This window comes from Musa acuminata, chromosome BXJ1-9 (assembly GCF_036884655.1).
Source record: "Musa acuminata AAA Group cultivar baxijiao chromosome BXJ1-9, Cavendish_Baxijiao_AAA, whole genome shotgun sequence".
In the NCBI taxonomy this organism is placed as follows: Eukaryota; Viridiplantae; Streptophyta; class Magnoliopsida; order Zingiberales; family Musaceae; genus Musa; species Musa acuminata.
In genome coordinates this window covers 12,660,934-12,688,487 of record NC_088335.1, presented here as the reverse complement: position 1 = coordinate 12,688,487, position 27,554 = coordinate 12,660,934, and the positions used below count along the sequence as shown (strand labels likewise).

The window sequence follows — 27,554 nt, the reverse complement described above, 5'->3', positions numbered from 1 at the left end:
TTGAACCAATCGGGAGCATATACAGGAGAAATGGAAAGACATTAATTGATGAAGGATACAACAGCATTTAAACACTTGGAGGTTCGTAGAAAACTGAATCAATCATGTGATTGAGGAAGGTCAACCATTAGGGAACACATCATGTTGAGAGGATGAGGAGAAAAATAAAAATAAAATCCAAAGCTTGATAATTAAAAAAATCTACGAGAAAAAAAATTAATGTGGTTTGACAATTCTCATCTACATCCATAAAAACAATTAAATTCTCTAATATCAGTTATAATATATTTAGATTATCATCACTTAAATATGATTCTACTTATATACCCTCTTATACAAACATAGAAGAATGCTTCTCTCAGTTCTCTCTAGATCCAATACAGAGAAATTCAAGAATACCCAAGGTATTTTGTCTCTCCTCTCAAGACTCAAGATATATTTATAGGAATAAGTCATAATCATCTAATGATTCTTTTTACTTGAATTCTTAGTTAAATCTAAATTCTAATGTATCAAGGAGTTTGAATTTATTAGAATTTCTCTTAAGTAATTAGAATCTTCTAAAATACTTATCAACCTTAACAATCTTTACCTTAGTAAGTATTTTTTCACTTTGTGTCTCCTTCAAAAATTAAACCATTGGTTTGAAGAATTTATCACAACTACACAAACTAAATCAGTTTATTGCCCAACACCCGATTTCAATAAACCAGTCGATGCATCCTATGTCGTTGAAATCGAATCAATATCACTACTTGATTTCAAAGAGAGACATCTCACCATCTTACTACTAGTATGATTTTTCTCATCATAATTGTTTGTATCCTAAAATCATAAATATTATCTTTCATTTTTTGTATCGTAAACATAACACATTACTAAAGATACCTACCATCCTTACATGTGTATTCTAGTTTTAATTGTTTGAGGTATTTATAGTAATTTTTTATATACGATATAACCCTATATCCTTGATGTAATCTTCCTTTCATTAGAATCATGCAACATAGAGTAACTTCTAAAACTCTACCTCCAACCTTGTAGTCATGAGTGTAAAAATCTAAAAGACTCAAAAATATTAAATTCTTTAGTATCTTTGAAATATAAACCACATCCTTCCAAGTTTGCACCATTTCATTAAATGTCTTAATCTTTACTTTACTGACACCCATGACCCCTATCGTCAAATTATCACACAAACTCAACTTATTAGTCATCTTATTATTTAGTCAATCAACACAATCCCTTTGAGTGTAAACATAGGTAATGATAGGGCATATTTTGGTCCTAGATGAATCACCAGCAACATCACACATCGTCAGACACCAACGCAACGCCACACGCCGTCAAAACTACGGGGTGCACGCCACGTCAAGTTTGGTACCAATACACTATGTGACTTGACCTCCCCGAGAGCTCGGGGAGGTGTCGTTTGCTCTTGGGGCAGTGCCGTCTGATGCCACTCGCGCACCCCCAAAGACGCCATCTCATCAGAGAAGTCATCCCGCCCCCACGAAAGTCAGCGACCACGCCGAATCGAAGCACAACCAACCATCACACACAGGTATAAATAGCCCTCGTCCAATGCCCAATCGAAGGGGAAAAAAAAGAGAAGAAACACAAAAGGGCGAACTGAACTAACTTGCTTGTTGGAGGGGCCAAAGTCGACAAGCACTTGACGAAGGCCGTTTTGTAGGGAGGTGGTCACCCCCGAGCGGCGGGCGTCTTCTCCCCGAAGTCATCATCTAGTGCGCAGAAGAGGGTGATCCGTCGGTTCGAATCTCAACCAACGCCAGCCTACGCCTCCCATCCTAAAGGCACGCCCACGTCGCGAAGAAAGGTTGCCAACCACCCCAGGGACAAGAGGACACATCCCGCCACAAACACACTCAAGTCGGCAAGCCTCGGATCGCCAACCCCTAGCCACTCACGTGGACTCAACCGACCCTGCCGGTCCAACCCTCGCTTGAGACGCTCAAGAGGCGCAGCCACCTTATCATCCTATTCATTCCACCAGAAGTTCCCGACGTCGGCCCGCGGACCAAACCGTGCTGACTCACCGACCACGGTACTTTTGTTCCCTAACATGTAACATAAGTGGAATATAAAAATAAACTCCTTTAGAAAAATGCATTGTTACCCTTAGATATTGTGATGGCATCTTAATCATCATTTATTAAAAGAGAGCATTTATCGGTCTCTTCTTTATGTTTTTTTTCCTAAATAATTTTGCCTAACATATCCATACTCTTTGCATGTATAAAATTGAATATCATCCAAAGACTCTTGATCTTGACCAACCATATTGAGATCCACCCCTATTAGAAAATTATCATCGACTTTCACCTTGAGTAATTAATGCATCATCATCTATATTCTCATATTTATCCATTTTCGTTGGTAGGATGACACACTAAAGTTTCTTTAACTTATTATAGAGTTATTATATCATTCTCATATAATATCATTTTTATAAAGTTATCATAGGAGTCAATGAATGATGTAAGAAGCAACAATACTTATCTTTGTTATCAATCTTCACATTAACTTTCTTCAGTTGATCTAAGATTTTTTTGAATATGTTTAGATACTCAACTAAGTGTTTATCTTCTTTCCTCCTCAACCAATATAACTTTTGCTTTAAATATAACTTATTAGTTAACTTTTTAGCTAGATAATTTTTTTCTAATTATCCTAAATATCTGTGATAGAGCCTTTATCAATAACATTATTGATAATATTATTGGCGATGCAAAGATGAATAGTACTTACATACTTTGCCTAAGCTCCTCTCAATCTTTGTCGCTCATCTTTTCTAATTTGTTGCTCGTTTTTTTAGTATTCTTACTAGACCTTATCAAATAAGAAGATCATTTACTTATTTTATCATAGTTTTATGGACTTAAATTTGCCTAAGTTGTGTGGCACCCCTATTTGTATGTTTGCTCAGTCTCTTAGTAACCTCTTAGGATCCCTTTAAGGACCTAAAAATAGAAGATAGGTAAAAAAAAACATTATACTCAGAACTCACAAGTAGACATTTTAGTTTATTCCTGATAAAAGTTATAAATATAGATTTTATAAGGTCTGAGTAATCCTATGATATTTTTAAAGAATTCTATGAGGTCCACTATGGTCAAAAGTTTTCACAAGTTCCCACATGACACTGGTGTAGAATAAGATAGCGAATCAGTCCTAGATACTATCACAAAGGCCCATCAAATTATGTGCCACCTAGGTAGCACTAAAGTGTTATATTAGCTAATACTTTGCACTACTATATGGAATAAAAAAAATCTAAAATGATTGTTTAAATGATTTATTTTTAAGTAATTATCTCCACGCGATGACTATATATAATCTATGTGTAAAGGATTGAAACGACCACAAAAGCCATCCACAATGAAGCTACCAAGCCTACTATAAGCCCACTAAATATTATGTAAAGCATAAACAAAATCGAAAGACATAAACATATAGAAATATTGCATCGAATATATTACGTACAGACTTATACGTGATATTCTCCTCTACTTATATGTGATATTCTTCTCGTCAAAACCTTTATTAAAACTACATCTCCTCGCCTTTGTTAATTCTCAAATCTTCTATTTTAGTTGTAATGCACCTTCCTTGGTTTTCAGTTGCTATCCACCATTATTGTTAAGTAGTCGAACTTTGATTCACCAATGCTGCTTCAACTTACAAGTAACTCTAACTCCAATATGGGGTTGGCCGAGTTTGGCTTATCTTCGTTGATTCCTATTGATCATTCAAATGAAAGAAAATACCTTCCTTGTTATGCATCATTCTCTCAGATGTCTTGTGTCGCTTAAGTTAGATGAATATTTGTTAGAGCTTTAACGAGTAGTATCTTACAAACTTTGAAGTTTTTAAGTTTATCTTTCGTAAAATTTATCTATCGATTATTCTTCTATTTAATTATCGCTTTCAAGTAGGTTTGTTTTTTATTAGCATTCTATTGAGAAATGAAGTAAATAATTTACTTATAGTGGAATCAATCACCATTGATGAAGATTTGACATCTATTGTCTTCCACTATAGCTCTTTGAATGGTCTTTAAACAAGTATAGAGCTTCTTTATTGGATAACTAAGAGAATTTGGATACTCAATTTTACTCATTCTCTTAAAAGTTGAGAAGGCTAAGGGTACTTGATTTTACTTGCCTCCTCGATAATTATACTTTATATTTCAAATTGGTTACTAGCCTTCGCTTACTTTTTGCTTAGACCTCTAAAGTGTTAGTGATAGGTGCCTTGCAAGCCAATCACGTGAGTGATAACACGTGTGACACGCTACGCAGTCTTTTTGTTTATTATTATTTATTGATATTTTCTCACTTTATGTTGTCTGTTGCATATTTTGTGATATTCATGGATCTGTACAATGAGAACTGGATCATGATGAGATCACGATAATGAGACCGGTTCGCTTTTAGACATAAATACTAAATAATCTTAGTCATAGGTTACTTGAGAGGGATATCGAGATAACCAAACAGACTAGTATGTTGTGTACCCGTCTATGTGATGAAGGCTACTGATATCATAACTGCTCGTGTGAGGACACTAGGGATATAGTGCAGGTATTTATTAGAGAATGAGTTTACTAATTGATCTACTCATGAATTGTTGGATGGTTGATGATACCTCATTGTCAGATAGTGATTTCTTCATCCTAGTTGTATATTTAGTCTTTAGACTTGAGATATCAAAAATATCTTATATGAGCACTCCATTTTTTTATACTAGACTTATAGATATGGAAGTCTCAAACCTAACACAACTAGTCATTGGGAGTGACAGTCAACCTTACAAGAATAATTGAGTATCGATAGAGGATCATCTGCTCTCGGTGTTATGAGAGGAATATCCTATGTATTCTTGCTCAAGCAAATCCCTAGCTATGGTCATTTGGATTGAGAGAGAAAGAGTTCTCCAGAAGAATTCGATTAGAGTGAGACTCGAGTAGATTTTATATGAACTTGATAATACCATGCCTAGTATATGATCTTTAGAATATTAGATGGATGATAGACTATAGATACACAATAACTGAGGATAGATAAGTCCAATGGATTAGATTCCCCTATATCATTTGGAGATTACGGCGTGGTGGCCTAGTATGTTCGTAGTCGATGAGTCAAGTGAATTATTACAAAAGATAATAATTCACTAAGTCAAAAGGTGTTCTGGAACGTATGACTCCCGGTCAGCTCGATATTAGGCCTAGAGGGTCACACACATATGGTAGGTATTGTGACGAGTATAGATTCGAATATGAGATACCCACCGGAGCTCCTATCTTATTGGATATCCAATAAGCCCTTGAATTATTAGATTTTATGGATAAGATCCAATAAGAGTTAATGAGAGATTATTTGATAGAGATCTACTAATCCAAAAGGCTTTGGTAGTTGGATAGAGATTCAATACCCAAAAGGATATGATCCATTATGGTTAAGTTGATAGGGACATCTATAAATAAGAGGGAACCAAAGGGGCATACACTAGATATTTTTTAGTTGTCACTTCCTATTCTCCTCCCTTCTTCTCCTCCTCAGTTGACAACCCCATCTCCTCCTCAGTTGACAACCCCAGTGTGGCTCACAAGGAAAGTCAGAAGGGCCAGCCCTTTCATAATCTTATGGTACACGTGGAGAAAAAGATCGTGCAGTGATTTGAGAAGCGTCTTTGTTACATTTACCGTATAGATCACTACTAAGGAGGATGACAGTTGACCTCATTTATCCACTCCTACAGATATGAGATTTTGCAAGGATATATGATCTCTCTAAATAATAAATCTGCCTTGATGCATTTGATTTTTATTTTTTGTGTTTTGTATCCCGCACCAATCTTCACATTATGATAAAACCTTTTTCTTTGGAAAATCTAGGATTTTATCTTTATGTTTTTCCGCTGCGTTTGTAATGTTCTGTCCAGATTTCCCAACATAAAGTACCCAAAGTGTTTACACTCCTTACACTGAATTAGCTACTATGATTATCTTCTTATCACTATCGAACTTTTGGAATGCGAGAATTTTACATTAAAAAAGTAAAATTTTACCCCAACTAAAGCAAGTGGTTTTAGTTATCTCTGGGATTATACTATCTTCTCTATCATTTTTACCACCTACTCCTTTGAATATAAATGAATACAACACTATGTACTTCCTACTTATTTCTTAGTGGAGCACTTGCACATCGACTTAAAATCCTTATTTTTGACCATCTTAATAAGAAGATACCAATCTTACAAAGTTTTTTAACAAGTACCCTTTCTTCACCTCATCAGCTCCTTTCATGACTATGCTCTCTCCCTTCATAAAAATAATGAATCGATGACGAAGTCTCGACCCTACTATAACTTAGTGCTTTCAAGCCTATGGTGTTATAATTCATTACTTCATATCTATATCTCTTTTCTTCATGATTAGTAGACTCACCCCTTTGGCATTATGGTACTCTTGCGAACCCACCTCCATTTTTACTAATGTTTGGTTTTTGGTAATTAAACCCTTTCATACTCATCGTTGCTTCCTCACTCCTCTTTACCACCTCTTTCAATGTCTCTATGTTCTCTTTGGTTAATAAAAGATAGACTACAACTCCCATGTTTGGTCTCTGCTATTATATCGCATGGCTCATATCGTTCTCCTTTGCATCCTTAGTGAAAATATTTATTTACTTGGACTTATCCTTTGATCGAGATCCCTCAAGCAAATTTAAGCTTTAGAGCATTCTAACTTTTCAACTATTCCAATCATACCTTTGTATGATCAAATCCCTTCTATAGGACTCATCGATACTTATATTTGAAATTCTCCCTCGGTGGTATATGGCCCCCATATGTTGATGGCCAAAGCTTTCATCCGATATAAAATTCAATACACTCATGAATGATCCACATTTGTGATATCATGACATTCACTTCTTGAATCTATAACCCTTATTATTATCATGTTATTCACTAAAGTAGAGCTCCTAGCAGCACTTGATTATATCTTTGTACGATCAAGTTCCTGAAGGGACTTCTCCTGTTGTATTGCATTGTCTCAAATTGTTCCATCATGATCTATTACATCATTTCGCTTCATAGTGACATCTTCATTATATTCTAATTTTTATGTGATAAACTCGATTTGTGATCTCTCCTTGTGTGACCTCCATCAATACATTGTAGAGCCTTTGTCATCTCTTATTGTGTTCTCTCATTTAGCAATCGACCTTTGTCCACTTGCTTTCGAGTCATACACAGACGAAGGGCAACTCTGGGATAGTTCGTTGCCTAATAGATCTCAAAATCTATCAACTTCATTAGTGGTTTAATGTGCCATCGACCGGATCTGAGACCTCTACCCCTAGCATAAGCTCCTATTATGACATCTCAAATGGTAATACTATGATATATCCTTCAAGAGTGCCCATTTTCATGTTCTATTGTCTCATGTCAATATCATCTAACTCCAATTTCATCTTCGTAAGTTGAGTCGTCTTAGCTCCTCCGTTAATTGTCTCGTTGAGATAAGATGCTTGTACCTTAAAGTCTTCTTTAACTTTAATACCATACAAAATAAGTTCGCTCCATCAAAATGAATAACCCAAGAAATGATACAGTAAGAGTTCATATTATTCACCTGTATCCAATAAAAACTTCACTCCATATCCCGTAATGTTATGTCTAAACACCTTACCAAACATATAGCAATCGACAAATTGACCGCTTTGGCCAACTCAGTTGCAACTGGAGTTGACATCAATTTAATAATAATTAATGTGTCACGTGACGTAGCAGACCACCATCAATTATATCTCTGATTGATTGTGCAAAGCTAACAAGTCGAAACAGTTGTTTTATTTGATGTAACTACTGTGGACTTCGAAATATGAATTTATCAACACTTATATTTTAGTTAATACAACTCAGACATAAAGATTAAGAGGTAACTTAGTTGGCATTAGTCATGAATTTGAACAAGTGTTTTTTTGTGTTTGCATCAATTTTGGTCGCCAATTCGAACTATGACAAAAAAAAAAAAAAAAAATTCACATACGTGAATCTTTTTGTATCATTAAACTTTGTATAAATGGATATCCTTAGTTAATCAAGACTGTTTAAATCTTAATTTATAGTTTTAAAAGAATAGTTTTAGTTCTCTCTATATCTCCATATTGTCTCATCTTCCCTATCCATAGTGTCCATAGAAATCTTTATGCATAATTTACATTGCTTTATATGATATTTTCTTGTTTTACCTGACATAATTTCTAATCTCATAATCATATTGAAAGGATAACAAATGTAAAAGCTATTAAAAAAATAGTTTATTGTCATATTTTGAAAAGGAAGAAATTATTAGAAGTTGATGCTTATGGTGAAGCTTTGAATTACTCAAAATGAAACAAGATTAATGCTTAATATGTTGCCTATGTGTAACACTCCATGAGATGTGATTTAAATGTCCATAAATTTCTCTGAAATTAAATAATATTTTCAAAATTAAATCGGAAAAGGGACAATATACTTCTCTGGTGGTTAGATAATTAATAGCATCAGAATGTCATCTCATAATAGCCCAAACAATGATGACCAAAAGAGTACATGTTGAGATAGCGATACAGTTATGTAAGTGATGGCTTCAATATAAGAAACGTGGCAAGTTACATACCATTCTTATTGTAATTGGGGAATGCAGAAGAAACTATACATATCACTGGCATGGAAGACACAATTTATGGTGCAAATGTCTTCTTCCTCACTTTATTGATGTCTTTCCCACTATAGTTCTATGCTTTTGTTTCAATATTATTCATGTATGGTAATTGGAGTCTACTACAACCCAAAACCCTAATTTGGTTTGTGGACTAATGACAACATACATAGTTTGTCTCTTTAATCAGTTGGATTAAAGTAGAGTAGGTAAGTATTCAATGCCTTATATATTGTCATACACATAGAATTTGATTCTTATAATTGTTGATGGACTTGGTCAATTATGTTTTTCTTACTAAATTTACAAATGTTAAGGATAAAAAATGAGGGGAAAAAGAAAAGTAGATTCAAGTATTGGCTTAAAGTGTTTTCATGAACACTTCTATCTACAAGACTTAATCAATTAGAAAATTTTACCTCTCATGTACCTAAGGAGTCAAGCTTGCATATGGATCTTACATATTAAATCTATGACTTGAGAATTTAATATATTTTTGATAAATCTTGTGGTATAAACAATCCTTGAAAATTTTCAAGGTGATTCAGATGAGCAAACTTATTCAGATGATAATATATCATATCCATTTACTAAAGATTATGAGTTTAAAATTTCATCTAATATTTTTTAAGATGTAAGAAATCTACTGATGGTGTTGTATCAGATCCAAACTCTCCTATTATTAATTTCAATTTGCATTTAAAGCTTTATTAAACCCATTAACATTTAAGGGTTGTTAGCGTCTAACTTTAAAAGTTTTTATCAAAAAAGAAACTCAAGTTTATGAAAAGTTTAAAAGTGTTGTCTCATTCTTTGTTGACATTGGTATTTAACATTATTTTATATAGGATTCAGTAATTGTTAGATTATATAATTCTATTTAATTAGATAAAATATATTATAGTTCTGATTAGAGTTATTAACTAATAGAAAAAAATTCGGATTCTTCATAAGATTATAGTCTCTGCTTTATCTCTCATTGGAGTTCTACGGAGGATAAAAAAAAGAAGAGAAAGAGAGTCTAGTTCATTATGTAGATGTATATTATTGCTACCTATGGATCATACTATAAAGAGCATTCTCGAATCAAATAAATGTATGAAATCTAAAGATACACACATCTAATCTTTAATCTATAATTATTTGATTTTAATTTTTGATATTAAATTTATTTTGCATAATAATATGATTATAGTTTATGTTTATAATTAGTATTAGAGTCATATTTTGAATTCAAATAACTTAGATCGTAAAAATATATAGATCTATTTTATATAGATCTATCTGTGAGTATCATTCGCTTACAAAAGTATTATTGATCTAGTTGTTTATCTTATTTGCTTAGTCACTTGCTTACGGGTGGTGAAGATTTCCTTACATAGGTGAAATCACGGAAGGAAACTTGCTGTTAAATCTTCGTTGATGAGCTACGTTGGTAACTTACTGTCGAGGATGACTATTGAAGGCCACAGCCTACATCGATCGTTAGCCTTATCGTAGGCAGCGATTGCGAAGGCATTGCAACGATAAGGCCAGTTGCTGTCAATGGCAGTGATGGCGTTGGGCGAATGGTTACTGGTCGCATCGCGATAAAGGATTTGTCCAGCACGCACAACAAGTGGCTGTGCGGTAGGAAAGAGGTTATCGCAGATGACCATGGACATTGGGACACAGTGATGACACTTATGTCAGAAGTGGGTGAAGGCGCAATCGAGGGTTGTGGCCATTGGAGGTGGCCTGTGGCATTAGTTTGGGTGCTCCTACTGGTGGCGACCAAGGGCAACGATGTCGTGTGTCACAGGAGTTGGCAATGAGGATCTCTCCAAAACAGCACGAGTGTTGTGTCCTTGGGCACTAGTCACGACCAACGTTGCCGAGGACTGGGACGTGGCATGGTGCATGCGAGTGGCGGACACCAACACACGGTCGATGTTGCAGACAGCATCGCCGATGATTGCTCGGGTATAGGTGGTGGTGGCGGAGCTGATCATAGCAGGGCATTAGCCTTGATCGGAGATAGCAGAGGCAATGTGCGACGATGGTACAGTGTCGCTCGCACACGGGCATGGTCATCGGACCGATGTGATACTAGGATGCTGACCGTTAAACCGAAGGGAAGCCATGCACGACAAAGCTTGCGGTGGAGAGGAGATCTCATGTGGTAGAAAAACCCGCAATAGGGATGCACAATTGACCTAATTTTGTTTTAGTCAAACCCTAATCTTGACCAAATACTGCCGTAATTCAATTCTGATTTTTTTTTTATATAGTCAAGGTTCTAGTTTGACAGATCAAACTTAATTTTAACTTGGTCAAATATGTTCAAATTGTTTTTCACCCAATTTTGACTTATCTCAATCAAATGTTTGATCGAAAGCTCAATTTTGACCTGATTTGAAATTTTGATCGGATTTTTATTTTGACTCTCATCAAAATATAATATTGATTTAGGACAACCTTAGTTTTGACTTAACTATATTTTGACTATTTGATTTAGTAGGTTAGTTATTGGGCCCAATTTTGGGCGGTCCAATTAAATAGGTTTCATAGGCCCATTTGGACCTTTTGTAGAATTATATATATATATATATATATATATATATATATATATATATATATATATATATATATATATATATATAATGAATTTCTTTTATAGTTTTTTCATATGACATATAAGTGAAATTTTTATTTTTTTGTAATAGTTAAATTTTAATTTTAATTTTGAATATTTATTTAGTTATTCACATTTGTATACTTAAATTTATGAAATAATATTTAATTTTTACATAAAGATATATATTTTTATTTTATTATGATTGTAGGGGATAATTATAGATTATCCCCTATAGTTAACTATAATTAGCATCTCAGTCTTTATATTATTTTATTGGGATTCTTATACTTATGAAAATGAAACATTTAATCTCACTTCTTCTCACATCGTTAATTTCGTCGATAGAAAAAATTGCATGTGTTGTCACATGCAAAAAAATGGCATGAATGAAAAAGATAAAAAAAATAATTTTATTATATTTTAAATTATTAATTTCATATAAACTTCTCATTCACAACGTGGAGGCTTTCACAAAAACTGCTTTCCTCTCCTCCGGTTCCCTCCACTTCGGTTGTGCTGCGAGTGATAGGCGTCGATGGCATGCGAGGTTGGTGGCGTTTCAGAGTAGATATGGATGCCACCTTCGACCATGATCGATTTTCTCCTACCATCCTCTTTCTAACCTACTCACCCGCCGCATTTGCTCACCCATCAACCCTCTATTGATCCTGTTCGCCCACTGCACCTGCTTACCCGTCACTTTGTTTGTAGAAGTAGAACCCTACTTATGTAGTGATCATCTTCTTATCGTTCCACCAATGGTCGATGTTGAGAACCACATCAATGTCGACCTAATGCTTGCACTGTCAATATAGGGGCATTGAGATGGATGGCAACACGAACGTGATCAAGGGAGGGTGATTGACAGTTGCAAGGAAGGGCATGGTCAAAGGAAGGTTTTGTCGCTTGCAAAGTGCGTTCACACAACAGGCACCCTATGCTCATTGGCAAGTGATGTCCTCCTTAACAAAGAAGGCAAAAAGGTGAACGGGAAATCAGAAGACTAACGGTGTTGACTCCCTTACTGTGGCATCATACTCCTTTGAGTCATCGAGCAACGATATCGCTACCGTCATCGCCAGAGACGAGGACACACGCTCCTCCAACGATGTTGCCTCCATCTTTTATTTTGATGTCTTTGATCATCTCATCTAGCCACTTATTGATGAGGACGAGGCTGAGGAGGAGGGATGCATCTCATTGGAGCTAAGCATCACCACACGACAGCTGTTCTCTCTAGCTGCAAAGGTTGCTAAGATGTAGCGTCATGTAACCGTTGACTCGTTCTCCTCCTCGTCTTTCAACTTTGACATTGTTGGCTTCTAAAAGGGAATGACATATGGTTTGGCGGAGTTGAAGAAGAGTAGAAGAGGACTAAGGTCTCATAGTTTATAATATCATGGAGCCACCTACCGAAGGACCAGCCTCACGTGCCATCGACGTTGTCGTTGGTCTATTGTCCACAACATGACCGAAGGGGAGGAAAGTAGTTTTCGTGAAAGCCTCACGCTACAAGTAAGAAATTAATAATTTAAAAGATAATAAAATTATTTTTTTATTCTTTATATTCGTGCCCTTTTTATGTGTAACAACACATGTGATTTTTTTTATCAATGAAGTTAATGACATGAGGAGAATTGTGGTTAAATATTTCACTTTCGTGTAAGGATCTCAATGCTACTTTCTAAAATATAAGGATTGGGATACTCATCATAGTTAACTATAAGAGGTAATATATAATTACCCCTGATTATAATTATCATATAAGTTTTTTTTTATGCTGATTAATATTTATTAATTATTATGATAATTATTTTATTATTATTAAATTATTTATACATAAATTATATTAATAAAAATTTTATAAATTTTATTTATAACTTATATCTTTAAAACTTATCTAACTAGAAGTTACCAATGTGACCTAGGATAATAGGATTCTGGAGTCTTATTTATAAGAAATATTTTATCATTTATATGTTATTTTAATTTATAATTTATATTCTTGTGTTAGTTTTATAATTGCCAAAATGATTTGGACTAATAATTTATAAAAAAATATATTAAAAATAAATCTTAAGTGATATTAAAGAATTTGAATTATATGATGGAACCGAATAATACTATTTTGGATATGTTTGATTGTATACCCAATAGTAGCAATAATATTTTATAAAGATAGTAATAATCTTTCATAATTATAATATTTTTGAGTGAATACTAGATATATCAATATTTTACCAAAAGATGAAATACGAATAATATTAATAGTTCATCATATTATTAGAAACTCAAAACATTATCATTATTTTATTTTTGTTTGTTATAGTAGTTTTTTCTTGCATCCATTCATATGTTTCTAGTATTCCTATAGTCTCTTGTTTAAATTATTTAAAATAGTTAGAATATATATATTAAATGTTGATCTAGCCTTGCTTATTGAAAGACTTGCATGACTGATGAAAGAATTGTGAAATAAATTAATGAAATATATATTTAAAAATGATCTAATAGATACCGTATATATAATATTCATAAGAATAATAATTATAAATAATATTAAAACTTCTTTACCGCTTGTCACCGGAACACATGAATATTTGAGGATTATTAAAAATAAGTTTAAATATACTAATAAATCATTGGTTGACGTGGCTCATTGATAGTACCGAAAGGATTCAAGATCATATTCACATGGTTAATAAGACTATAAAACTTAAAGCATTAGATTTGAATATAAATAAATTTTTTCTCATGTAGTTAATTCTTAATTATCTTTCTTCTAACTTATTCAATATTCATTATAATATATATAATGATAAACAATAAATATAAAGAATAAACTGACTAATATATGTATTTTAAAAAAATTAAGATAATAAGATAACTTACTTCCTACGCCTCCGTTGCCTCACAAAGCAAAGAAAGGGAAGGGGCAACCTATGATCATGTTGTCATTAGCTCTCCCACCTCCTTCCTATCCTCTATTTCGTGAGTTAATAGAGGCATAGGTAATGAGCTACCTTATTGTCACTAATGATATAAAAGAACAATGATTGTTTGTCGCTTAGGATGAAGACGAAGAGCAAGATAAAAAAAAGGACAAACACAGAGATGAAGGATACGATAAAAAAAGGATGAACCATGCAACAATGAGAAAGCGAGAAAACGCACGATCGACATTGGTCGGGTGGAGACAATGGCAAGGAAGTGGAAGATATTTTTTAGACTTAAAAAATAGGATGCTATTTGAGGGGAAAAAAAAAAAGAAAAAGAAGGGCGTTATCTTAGAAAAACAAAAGGAGAAATATTTTCAGAAAAACCGGTCAAAGAAAGAGGGAAATGAAAAACAAATGAAACGGTATCGTGTTCCGTTGACTTGACTTTCCGAGATGGTATCGTCTTCCCTCTGTCTCTCTCACTCCCTTCCATTGCTAACATTGCTTCAGGAGCTCCATTGAAATGGCGCGGTGGGCCACCGTCATTCAGCTCTTCTCTCTCGCCACCTACGTTGGCCCTGTCGTTGAGAAGATCACCGAGAAGGCCGTGGAGGGCGGCGTCAACGGCCTGCAGTGGGTCTGGGCCAACCTCGAGGCCCTCTTCGACGTGGAGGCTGAACTCGACAAGCTCCGCCGCACCGCCAAGCGCATCCGCGCCATCCTCAAGGACGCCGAAGAGACCCGCTTCATCGAGGACCAAACCGTCCGCGAATGGCTCTCCGACCTCAAAGACTTCGCCTTTGACGTCGAGGACCTCGTCGACGAGTTCCAGATCGGCCTCGATATCGCCAAGCTGGAGAAGGCTCGTCTCTCCCCTGGCTCCCGGAAAAGGAGGCGGCCGTGGGACATTCTTCCTCCTTGTCTCACTTGGGTCTACCGTAAATGGACGATCTCGGTAAAGATCAAGGAGATCAAGGAAAAGTATGAGGAGATCAAGCAGCGCAGGAATGATTTCCAGTTAAGAGAGGGAGAATCGAGGAGGAGACAACAAGACAGGACACAACAAACTCCTCAACATACTGGCTCGCTTCGTGGCGACTCTCTAGTTTTGGGCTTGGAGGAGAAGAAAAATGATATTTTGATGCATTTGAGGCAGGGCGGCGGTGTGAGTGGCGCCCCTAATTCTTCCCAAAGAGAGGGGAGAAGTGTGCTTGTCGTTGCAATCATCGGACCAGGAGGAATCGGGAAGACAACTCTGGCCAGGCTTGTCTTCAACGACGAGGAAATCGAAAGATCTTCTTTTTTGAAGATCTGGGTTGGTGTTTCGCGCGATTTCGACGTGTGTAGGATCACAAAAGAGATCATTAAATCGATCACCGAAAAGAGTTGCTGTGGTTTGAGCTTGGATTTGCTGCAGCGTAAGCTTCGGGAGCTGGTCCTCGGAAAGAAGTTCTTGCTCGTGCTTGATGGTTTGTGCAACAACGACCTTTCGTTCTGGGACACGTTGCAGGCTCCTCTGATGGTCGGAGGCGAAGGTAGCAGAGTCCTGGTCACCGCCCGGAGTGAGCAGGTTCTGACATACATGCGCCCACGCCCTTCGTCCATAATATGGTTGAATGAGCTGGGTGAAAACGATAGCTGGCTCCTGTTCTGCAGCTACGCATTCCGACAAGCACCTGCCGATCATGACGTTGGTAGAGAAATTGTGAGAAGGTGCCATGGTTTGCCCTTGGCAATTATCTCGATCGGTGGCCTCTTGTACTCCAGAACTGAAGAAGAGTGGAGGAGTATCCTCAGCGACATACCAGATCCAGAAGACGAAGCGCATGGCATCTTGTCGACATTAAAGGTAAGCTATGACTATTTGCCCTTGCATCTGAAGCAGTGCTTTGCATTCTGTTCCATATTTCCTAATGGTTATGAGTTCGACAAAGAGGAATTGGTAGAGTTCTGGGTCGCAGTGGGCTTAGCCAAACCTAGGGACTGCAGATCAGCAGAATATATTGGGTATAAGTACTTTGATTCTCTCCTCCGATGGTCATTTTTCCAGGGTTGTAATGGTCGTCACCACCAGAAACAGAAGTACAAAATGCCTGGCCTAATTCATGAACTAGCACAATCTGTTTCTGCACATGAATGTCTAAGAATCGAGAATGATGCATCATTCTGTGAATCTGAGAATGCACGCTATGCATTGTCATGTAACTTCCCCATGGAGCTTCCAATATTTCAGAAGTTATATCAGAATAAGAAACTTAGAACATTTATATTGCTCGGTGAAAACGGCACTCCCACAAAGGAGGTGCCGCGTGATCTTTACATGAACCTAAGATGTCTAAGGGTGTTAGATTTGAGGAGAAATGAGTTGACAGAATTGCCAGATTCGATTGGAAATCTTATTCACCTGAGGTACCTTAACCTTTTAGGTACTCAAATTGAGAGGTTGCCTGAATCATTGAGCAGCCTCTACAATCTGCAACTGCTAGAACTTGGTGACTGTAAGAAGCTTGTGGAGCTACCCAGAGGCATGAGCAACTTAATTAATCTACGATATCTGGGTCTGCGTCTAGATTGGGAAAACTGTAGACATAGATGGAGTGATATTGTTATGCCACCAGGACTTGGCAGATTGACTTCTCTGCATACTCTTTCAAGGTTCTCAGTTTCCTCGGAGAGCGGAGGCGGGATAAGTGAACTGAAGGGCTTGAAACTTCGAGGAGAAATTTGCATCTCAAAGCTTGAAATTGTTGATGTGAGGGATGCCATGGAGGCCAGTTTAGGTACCAAACAACATCTCGAAACTATGATGCTGCGATGGACTAACTGCAGAAGCCCTGCTTCACAAAGTGGAGGTGGAAGGGATGTGATCGAACAGCTCTGCCCAAATAGCAACCTCAAACACCTATGGATAGAAAATTACAAAGGTGCTGAATTCCCGAGCTGGCTTGGAGACCAGTCCATGAATTTGGAAACATTAAGACTTTATGGTTGTGAAAGATCGGAGAGGCTCCCACCTGTAGGAAGGTTGAGGAATCTCAAATGTCTGTTCTTGGAAGGACTGCACACAGTCACAGACCTCGGTTCACTTTCTGGTGATGGTAATTTTGCAGGATTTCCATCATTGGAGATGATCACCATATCAAATTTGAAGAATCTTGAGAGGGGGTTTGAATTAGTACAAGATGAAATGCCTTGCCTCAGAAAGCTGGTCATATCAGACTGCTCCAACTTACTACAACTTCCACAACTTCCAAACTCGCTTGAAGACATTGAGATTAGAGAATGTCCAGCATTATCTACTCTACCTATGCTTTCGTCTCTTCAACAATTGGTGCTCACAAAATGTGGACTTGAAATAATTGAATCGATTCATCAGTTCACCTCTCTTTCTTCTCTGACCATTTCCCAATTTCCACGACTTGGATCTATAACAAGAGAGCACCTTCAAGACCTGAGGTCCCTTAGGAAACTGAAGATTGACCACTGTGACAATTTTGTTTCACTTTCTTCTCAGCATCTTGTTTCTCTTGAAACTTTGGAAATATCTCAATGTCATGCATTTTCTTCCTTGGCTGGAGAGGGACTGCCAGCCTCGCTCAAAGATCTTCGACTACAGTCTTGCGGCAACCTCACATCTTTGCCAGAGGAAGGAATGTCTGCCTCACTGCAGTACTTGGCCATTGGTGGATGCCCAACTCTAGAACAAAGATGTCTAGTAGGTGGAGGTGATTGGCACAAGATACAGCATATCCCCCGTATAGAAATTGGTGAGAACTCTTCAGTCTAAGCTAGGATTTGCGAAGGCCCCAGCACAAAAATTAGGAAACTGATATGAAGGTATGTATTGTTGCTTTATATGATCTACCAATCTTTTGTTTCTTTATTTTTCTTTTAGTACCCAAGTCTCACATTTATTGAATTACAACTAGCATGTCAATAGAAGCATAAATGATATGTATATGTTACTCTCACTTCATGTCTATACTTCATAAATATGATAAATGACATGCTCATGTTTTCTACTTTAAAGATTGAAGTACATGTTTTCCAAAAATATCATTCTTAGTATTCTACGAAATATTGGCTAAGCATACATTAATATTAGTGTTTACGTTAAATATAGTGCAACAACCCAATGTGTACTAGCAAACTTGAATATAAGGTTAAGTTATGATAATAAGTATGCATATAGTGACTAGAAGTTGTAGATGAATTTTAATCAGCCTTAAGTGAATCTTAAGACTTGAATGAGTTTGAACATGATTAAGGTAAGGAAGTTTAAGTTTTAGACTTTATGTATGTAGAAAATAATAAGCTATTCAAGCATGGATAAAATAATAAAAAATTCAATGGAGATATAAATTAAAGAAAAGTGTGATACTAAAAATACTGAGATACATAAGTGAGATTGAAAGATGAATTTAGATTAAAACATGGTATTGTTGTCAAACTAAATTAGGCTCAAATTGGCGCAAATTGACTTATATGGATATATAGAGACATGAATAAAAATTTCAGATTAGATATTATTATTTTAAAATTTTTCTTAAGCAAAGCTATCATGAGATTTGAACTTGGTTATAATTTGTTGTATCAAGCAATGCTTCAAGGTCCAATGGAAAGTATTAGTTTCAAAGATATTTTTGATGGCTTTTGATAATTTAAGTTATCTTAATTATTTAGTATAGAGCAGAAATATTTATATTTGAGAATCAGTCTTATGGATAATGTCTTGAGTTTTTATATAAGTTTTAAGATATTAAGTCATAAGCGATATTATGATAAGATTGATGACATGAATATATATTAATCTTGATTAATTTCAGGATTAGATATGTGAAGTTTGTAGAACTAAACTTTTTATTTAGAGGGAAGAATGTAATATTTTTATCGTTCTGAGGACCTATTTATAAATATAGATATTATAAGGATTAAATTACAAAAGGTACAAAAAGAAAAAAAAAAAAAAAAAAAGGGAGGGGAGAGGGGTTTCTTCCCATCTCCTCCCATGCATCTCTTAAGAGCCTTTGCCTTCCTCACGAGGAAAACAGAGACTGCATCTATGGGAGAGAAGGGAAGCATCTCTTAATAACCTTTGCCTTCCTCACGAGGAAAACAGAGACTGCATCTATGGGAGAGAAGGGAAGCATCTCTTAATAACCTTTGCCTTCCTCACGAGGAAAACAGAGACTGCACCTATGGGAGAGAAGGGAAGAACAGAGACTGCGTCTATGGGAGAGAAGGGAAGAATAGATAAGAAGGAAAGAGAAAAAGAGAAGGGAGTAAGAGAGAGGAAAAGGAAGAGAAGGGAAGAGTAGAGTAGAAGAAAAGAGAAGGAGAAGGGAGAAAAGAGAGAGAGGAAAGGAAGAGAAGATAGAAGCATTCGATTGTGAGATTAGAGAAAAAAAGAGAATAAAGAAGGAAAAGGAAAAGAAAAGAGGAAGAAGGAGAAGGGAGGAAGAAGAAGAGAGGAGGAAAGAGATAGATCTATGAGAAGAAAGAAAGAAAAAAAGGAATGAAAGAAAGGAAAAGAAAGGAAGAAAAATATAAGAAAAGATAAAAGAAAAGAAAACTTAAGAGGAGGTTTAATGGGATTGAACCATAGACCTCAAGCTATTCTCTTAGTTTTTCTCATGGAGACCAAGAAACCTTAGCCCTAAGGAAGAAGAAGGTTTACCATTCCCTAGCACACTCGATCATTAAGGAATGTAACCTTTCACTAGCATATTCATTTTTTGAGTTAAATCAGGTAAGTATAAGGTTAATTCATGATAAAATAGTGATCGTATATATTATCATATGCATAATACATTTTGAAAAGTATATTTGGAATGATATGATCATCTTGATCTAAATATAAATGTATGTATCTTGTAAGTATAAAAATATGTGAATTATGATAAAAATGTCTTATATGCAAGCATATATGATCACGTGCGGTGTGGGAGTACAAAGATATGTTTCGACGTGCAATGTACGTATACTATGATGTGCGGTATAGGAGTTCACGTATGCATTATGACGTGTAGTGTGGGAGTATACATATGTATTATGACATGCAATGTAGAAGTGCACGTATATATTATAACATGTAGTATAGGAGTGCAAGTATATATTATGACGTGTAGTGTGGGAGTAATTATGACGTGTGGTGTGGAAGTGTACGTATATATTACAATGACGTGTGGTGTGGAGGTGTATGCTTATGTTATGATATGAGATATAGAAGTCCATGAATTTGCTATGTTTCCTACATGTGCATATAAGCATTTTGAATTATTCCAATGTAGAATTTTATATCCTGATTGTACATATACTATGCTGTAGGGTTATGCTTGCTAAAGAAGTCACAGGATGAGGTGTTTATTTTTAATTGTCTTATGATGATGATTTTAAAATATAATATACATGGAATGATGTATGCTCATATGAATAAAACTATAAAGATTTATACTTACTGAGTGATTACTCACTGTAGATCCTATTTTGCATATAAGGATATTAGTACCCCACCCAAGTGATTAGATAGGGAAGTGAGTACATGCAAGCCCATGCTACTGTAGATATGAACGATGGCCTATGGACATTTTATGTGTATAAATTTTGGACATGTTATATTTGAGTTTTCTTTTGGTTAGATATTATAATTATGTACCAGTGTCAAAAATACTATGTACACGAGAAACCTTATCCTTTTGTTTAATAAGGTAGCATGTTTTAATTTTAAGATTGTCTACTTTGGGTTGCATTCATATCAATAGTAGTAATGAAAATTTGAAATAATGTATCCTACTTTAATCATGCATATAGGATATGGGTGAAACTAGGGTTATAATATTACACTTTCTTTCTTAGGGCTTTGACAGATCTACCCTTTCAAAGTTTAAAAATAATATATTTGTTCCATCAAAATTTAAACTTGCATATATATCCATCTAAATATTTAGACCTTATATATAAATATCTTTAAATATATAGATTCTTTATGTGTGCCACTCCTGTTAGCATGCTTCCAATCAAGTCATGGTGAGTGAGTAATCTTTGTGGATTGAAAGCACATGCTATTCAATGGCACACTATTAACCATGGCTACGGGTCAATTTTAAAAATATTAAAATTTTAAAAATACATAACACATGCTTTAATATACGACAAGGATAAAATAATGGACAAACATTCTCTGTAATTGAGAACTTAAATTTAAAGGGACAAATAGAAATACTACTAATTTTTTGGAATATATGTAATATTTTTAGAGGATGTTAATGGCATTTGGAGTTTCAACATTGGTACACTAATGGTGAATAGTTGTAAATTTCTTTGTGCAACTATCCCGTCTAGGACTTCTCCAACATTGGTACAATATATAATATTTACGAAGGATCATATTCATTGATCGGCTCTCTCTTTTCCTTTTCAAATTTTGATAATCAGAATTCTTTACATTGTCATCCATTCATGGTGTAAGAAGTTTTGAATTGATTATGATTTTTCAATATATCAAGAAATTTGACTGAGCAAAATTGTTATATTGCATGTCGTTGCAATGAGAAAAAAATTTGTTTAGAGCCACTCCAGAAGATGCATTCTGGTGGTGTTATCAATTTTTTGAACTTAGATGAGATTTAGCTCTGATTCTTGGCAAATAGAGGCACATAAGTTTTGAAACGATCAATTACCTCGTATTATCAAGAAGGAAACTCATTTGTACTGTGTATTTCTTGAGCTTTGTTTCGTTGTATCATGAATTGGAAAGTCTTAGAATGTAGTGCGACATCATTTCATCATCTTTTGAGCAAATTAGTCAATGTACTGTGAGAGCTTCATACAACTGACAGAAAATATGCATTTGTGAGGTGCATTTCATAACAGGCATATGTGCAATAAAGCTCTCGAAAGCATCGTTTTTGTTTACTTGTCAAGCTAAAGTTGTGGTGATATATCATCCGGCGTGTTCTTGGTTTGTCGTGCCAAATACACACCCATACCTTCATTAGCCACTATGCATATTTTGCAGAGATTATTGGCATTGAGTATGTCTTCAGTGGCCTATAATCATTCTTACTATCATTGATTAAACTTCTGACCCAGATTGAATTAGGTTGTTACAAGTTCAGGTTAGGCTTTTGGTTGAACTAAGTCTATTGCTGGTCTTAATGGAAATTTTCTTGGACTTAATATTCGATGGGTTTAGAGGCTGAATTTCTAGTAAAAACTAGTTTGGAACTATGTTTCTGGATATAATTCGTTTGATTGACTGACTTGATTCATTGGGATGATTACATTGGATGCGTTTGAAAGGAACAGAAAAATGGTTAGGAGTTGAATTGAGTCAACTTGGACTTTTCTGAACTGTCCAAACTATGCAAAAATGCTTCACAGAAATCAGGGACTGTCAAGTCAACTTGTTCTTGTTTGGAGTGTCTAAATTTGGTCTCACAGAGGCCAAGTCTCACAGTGAGGTGGTTTCAGATGAACATAGATTAGCAAATGCAGAATATGTGCATAAGACAATAATACCATGTTCAAATCTCTGTTCTACAAAACATGGAACTTCATAAGAAAAAACTGTCCAGTCACATGAGTAAATTGAGATCCATGCATATTCATCAATCTCAATTGCAATGTTGTTTACTGGTGATATGGTTTTTATCTGCCAACTTTTCAAAAATTCACAATACAAAGGGAAAATAGGGTCTAATGCCAACCTATAATTTTACCTTTTACTTGCCAGCACACCAACCAAAAGCTGCCGTTCGTATTGCTTGGCCTAATCTCTTATATTGGGAAATTTTGTGAAAATAGAATTCTGTTGCCAGAGGATATACTTTATTCTGATTTTATGCACACAGCTGCACTAAACAAAGAAGAGACATTATATCATTTATGCAAAGTCATTCATATGGATCAGCGGATGTGAAACCCCTGATTCAGCAATTGTGGTGTCCTTGCAGTTCAGTTGTTCTTTCATCTCGTTCGCTGAAGAAATCTTGGTATCTACTCTTCTGGGAGATTCGGCGTCACTTGAGGGAGATGAATCAGATGAGGATTCTAACTGTTGTTCGGTTACTGAGAACTCTGGTTGGAGAACAGAAACATGGGATTGTTCTTGGAAGAAGACAGAAGAAGCTGATTCCATGAAAGCAGACATCTTCTGATCATCGTCTTTCATCTTTTCAGCATACTTGTTGAGATCAAACCCGGCTGGATTATGGCCCCCGAATGCAGATTCCAGTTTGTCCATTTCGAAGAGGTCAGTCATTATTTTCTGGCTCTCGGTGTTATCAGAGTAAACAAATTTCACCTTTTTGTATGTCTTATGCTCAAGAAAGGGCTTCACCACCTGCAAAATAGGAGAAGAGGTAGAAATAAACTTTTACACATAAGGAAATCTAAAAGATGTAAAGCTGTTAAATTTCATCCAAATGCTTTAAATAGACATATATGTATTGTATACACACATATATTTATATGTTATTTAGAGACAAAAAATCAGAGGTATATGATTTTTTTTGTTCTAGCATCACTTTTGGATAATCTATGATTTTGTTTTTGTTAGTTTACTCCAAGAAAAGTAGGTTTTGTGGATGATATAGCATGTGAAATTAAGGCCATACCTTCCAAAATGATTCAAAAATCCTTGGAGGATTATACAGGATTCCCAGTCCCAGCCTTTCAGGATAGTAGTCCTGCAAAATATGCGCTGTTTCACGAGTCACTTTTACTGATACACTTGCCATAGTCCAGCCTTGAAAATCTATGAGCCACACCATTTGCTCCTGATTTGCTGCTAAATTGAAAATGGCATTCTCCATACAGTAGACCAGGTATCTGATTTGTCCTTTACTTGAGCTAGTATTCTGCTCAAGTTTTCATATCGCATCAAGATCTAAACAATGAAATCTAAAATTGAATACTCAAAAATATGTTACTTTGGCTACTCGAACCTGAAATCCAGGCCTCATAACAAGAACAGCTCTTCCATTCTTGTCAAGGTAGTCAGCCCTGTAGATTTTTCCAGTCTCAGCTTCATGAGCAACATCCTCCTAGAAGATGGAAAGGGAGTTTCATTGGTATCATGTGAAAAAGTATGAACATGGGTTAGTAATCTTAAATTTGTTTAGTTTATTTATCATTTCAAGTCACATGTCAAAGTTCCTTAACACAATTTGCATTTCACTCAAGCTTCCATTATAAGATTCAATGAACATTGAGGTATATTTTGTTACAGTATTCTCATTAAATTACTTAGTTTCTTTCCAGAAATATATCTGATAATTATAGTACTTTAGTCAATATATTCCTCATGGTAATCTTAAGTAGGTTATTTCTGCTCTGTGGAGGATTGAAGTTAGTTTTCATGATTTATCAGGTTCTTGAAGTAACTTTGTAGACCAGATGAGCACTTTAACTAGACTGGCACATCTTTACAAAAAGAAATATACGCATACCCAGCGAATGGTTTCTGGCTTATATTCCAATCTCCACTTCAGAGATTCCTTCAGCATCTTACTTGCCCTTTCCACATTCCAGTTTCTTGCACGTAGATACCTCGATACCGAAGCATCTGAACAGAAGTTTGGAAGCATATTGACCATTGGCCCCAAGATTTCACGAACTTCATTTATCTAAATGGCAGGACACATGACCAATTTTCTCATCAGAAGGAATACTGGATGTTGAAAAAGATCACGGTAGTCATAGGTGCTATAGACTACATAGTATACGCATTTGAGATATTTTTAGTCACAATAAAGTAAACAACAGATTGAAAAACAAAAGCATTCGAAAGCACACTTACCTTAGCTTTCTGCTCTTCGATGGACAAGGATTTCTCAATGCCATTCCCTTTTGATTTTACTATATTCATCCTCACACAATTGACCAACTGTAGGAGGCTTCAAGAACAAATTTCCAAGTAAATGAATTAGCATAAAGTATTAAGAATTTGCACTCATTTGCAAAAGAAATTGCATAAAATAAGTAGCGACAGCTCTCAAACATAATTTAGTTGCATAATGACCAATTTCTAGGCATTTATTTATGTTGAGGAAAGATTGAGAAGTAAAAGATAGAAAGACTTATCCGACACTTATTCCTCATACAAAGTAGAAGTCAGAACATATATTCCCGGATGTATGTTCAGATCTGGGAATATTGTGCAGCATAATACTATTTAAGCATAAGTGGCACGTTCTGACCAAAGCGACCATGATGAACCATAGTGATCGACATGTACGGTACTAGAAACATTATTCATGCCATTCCAATGGTATGTATGTGGTACGCTAGGCACAGGATTCGTACCTAATGGGATGGACCTGTGAATACCAACGGCATGCACTGGTGGCACATTGTACCCCCCATGCTAGTGAAACTAAAATCACTAAATCAATTCACATACAAAAATGATTTTGATAGCTTTTTTTATTTCCATCATAGATACGTATAGATGTTTCATATGATACAAGCATCCATCTGAATTAAGTTAGATTTCTTGAGTTCTGTGGTTCATGAGTGTCTTTAGCTGTGTGTGTGCCTTTTGCCGTCTGCTATATCACAATCTTTTTATTCTAAAATTAGATATCTGACAATCATGTTCCAACTCACTTTTCTGATAGATCAAGTTGAATAGCTAATCCATTATTTCATTAACAGGTGGTGTATGATTAAAAGAGAGTTCAAAATTCGCTTGCACCCAACTATTATGCAACTGCAGTTGCTGGATGAAATCAAACATCTAAATACCATTTGGAATGTGAAAATTTCAGAAGACTGAAACAGATTGTGTAAATAGAACAATGGAATCATGACAAAGGGCATCAAAACTATACAGTTGAATGATCTGGTATCCTGATCGCTTCTGAAGATTTGTATCAAGGAAGTCAATAAGCAATTGTACAGACAGGACTAAGGTGAGTTAGCAAGATCAACTAGCTGAAGCTACATTAACACTTGTGAGTTGAACCTTTTCTCTTGTCTTTGTTTCAGGATCTATGGATCACCAATCATGGAAAAAGATAGGATCGATTTTTTTCTAGAGAGAGAGTGAGAGATTGATTGATGGTGAGCAGCTGGAGAAGAAAACACTGCAGATTAGCTCGTGAGGTGATGGGACATTGGAGAACTACATCTTAAACTAGTTGCCTTTCGAGGACTTGAAACAAAATAAGGGAGTCACCAAGCAACAGCTGTGGAAAGCTTGATGTGCAATTAAGTTGAGGTCACCACTGACATGGAAAGTTACAGCTACACATAATAGCAGCAGATGGTGCAATGATGCATCACGGCAAAATCTCAAAACTAGGTCATGTGAAGAAGATTCATGCTTTCTGGCTTCCTCTGCTCTTCCTTCTCAACGAAAAGAAAGGAGGTTCTCTTGATACAAGAGATCGATCAGCCTATGAACGCATGGCAAAGACCTCACTTAAGATCCTTACATCACATGGATCAATCAAGAACATGGAGCAAGAAACCAAGTTGCAGACCTCACCAATCAACGCTTTCCTGTTGTGGAGCTCAAAGAATCATGTGATGATGGATCCTCCTGGCCTTTCACTTGTTACAGGTGCAGGATTACAGAGGAGGGAAGACTACAGCGGGGAACTTGGTGAGACAAAGACGCAATGGATAGAGAAGAAGAAGAAGAATGGTGGAGATGGTGGCAGAAGTCCTGTCCGTGATTTGACCCGTGCCGCGGACGCTTTCCTCTTCCTCCAGGCGTTTGACTCGAAACACGATTACTTTTCACTGCCCTACCTTCGTCTTAGTTGGAGCGACGGCATTGGTTCGATGTGAGCCCACCATGAAATCCTACAATCACAAGGAAGGTAAAAGAAGCAGGTGAGAAATAGAAACTGATATGCGTATGACTTTGGCCTTTGTTGACCTTTCTTCGTTGTCTTTTGAAGTTTCAAAGCTTCTAGAAAGCAACATGTGATAGAAATTCTTATCACGTTGTCATCTCTATCTATCGAGAAACCACTCAAATCATGAATCCAAAATGATTTGAATTAATTTGTCTTTTCAGAATAATTTCTTGATATAAATATGCCAAATGAAGATTGAATATTACCATCATTACTGCCCCATCTTTTTCATGAATAAAATTGTTCACCACCTGTCTGTAATACTGATTATATCGGAAACAAAGGAAAATTTAATAATAAATAATAAATATTAATTTAAAATCAAGTCAAGTGAGCTTTATTGTGTTTTGTGTGTCGAGTCTCAACTCATCGCGATGACTACCATAGAAAAA

General features: G+C 35.8%; 2 protein-coding genes across 6 annotated transcripts; one reads left to right on the top strand and one right to left on the bottom strand.

The window, feature by feature from the left end:
- The first annotated feature begins 14,574 nt into the window (after positions 1 to 14,574).
- On the top strand, positions 14,575 to 27,373 carry LOC103998192 (putative disease resistance protein RGA3). 2 transcript variants are annotated; one of them, XM_065083203.1, is made up of 5 exons: positions 14,575 to 16,142; positions 16,344 to 18,130; positions 23,248 to 23,546; positions 25,952 to 26,208; positions 26,285 to 27,373. In XM_065083203.1, the coding sequence occupies exons 1-2, from the start codon at positions 14,817 to 14,819 to the stop codon at positions 18,078 to 18,080; spliced, it is 3,063 nt and encodes a 1,020-aa protein (XP_064939275.1). In that variant the 5' UTR covers positions 14,575 to 14,816; the 3' UTR covers positions 18,081 to 18,130; positions 23,248 to 23,546; positions 25,952 to 26,208; positions 26,285 to 27,373. The 2 variants fall into 2 exon arrangements, with proteins under 2 accessions (XP_064939275.1, XP_064939274.1); XM_065083202.1 differs by having other exon boundaries at positions 14,577 to 18,130.
- LOC135583958 (uncharacterized) lies at positions 22,875 to 26,925 on the bottom strand. 4 transcript variants are annotated; one of them, XM_065083204.1, is made up of 6 exons: positions 26,787 to 26,925; positions 25,095 to 25,191; positions 24,745 to 24,921; positions 24,241 to 24,339; positions 23,911 to 24,153; positions 22,875 to 23,636 (listed from the first exon to the last, which is right to left on the bottom strand). In XM_065083204.1, the coding sequence occupies exons 2-6, from the start codon at positions 25,161 to 25,163 to the stop codon at positions 23,178 to 23,180; spliced, it is 1,047 nt and encodes a 348-aa protein (XP_064939276.1). In that variant the 5' UTR covers positions 25,164 to 25,191; positions 26,787 to 26,925; the 3' UTR covers positions 22,875 to 23,177. The 4 variants fall into 4 exon arrangements, with proteins under 4 accessions (XP_064939276.1, XP_064939277.1, XP_064939278.1 ...); XM_065083205.1 differs by having other exon boundaries at positions 26,782 to 26,919; XM_065083206.1 differs by having other exon boundaries at positions 25,095 to 25,181; positions 26,782 to 26,917.
- Positions 27,374 to 27,554: the final 181 nt, after the last annotated feature.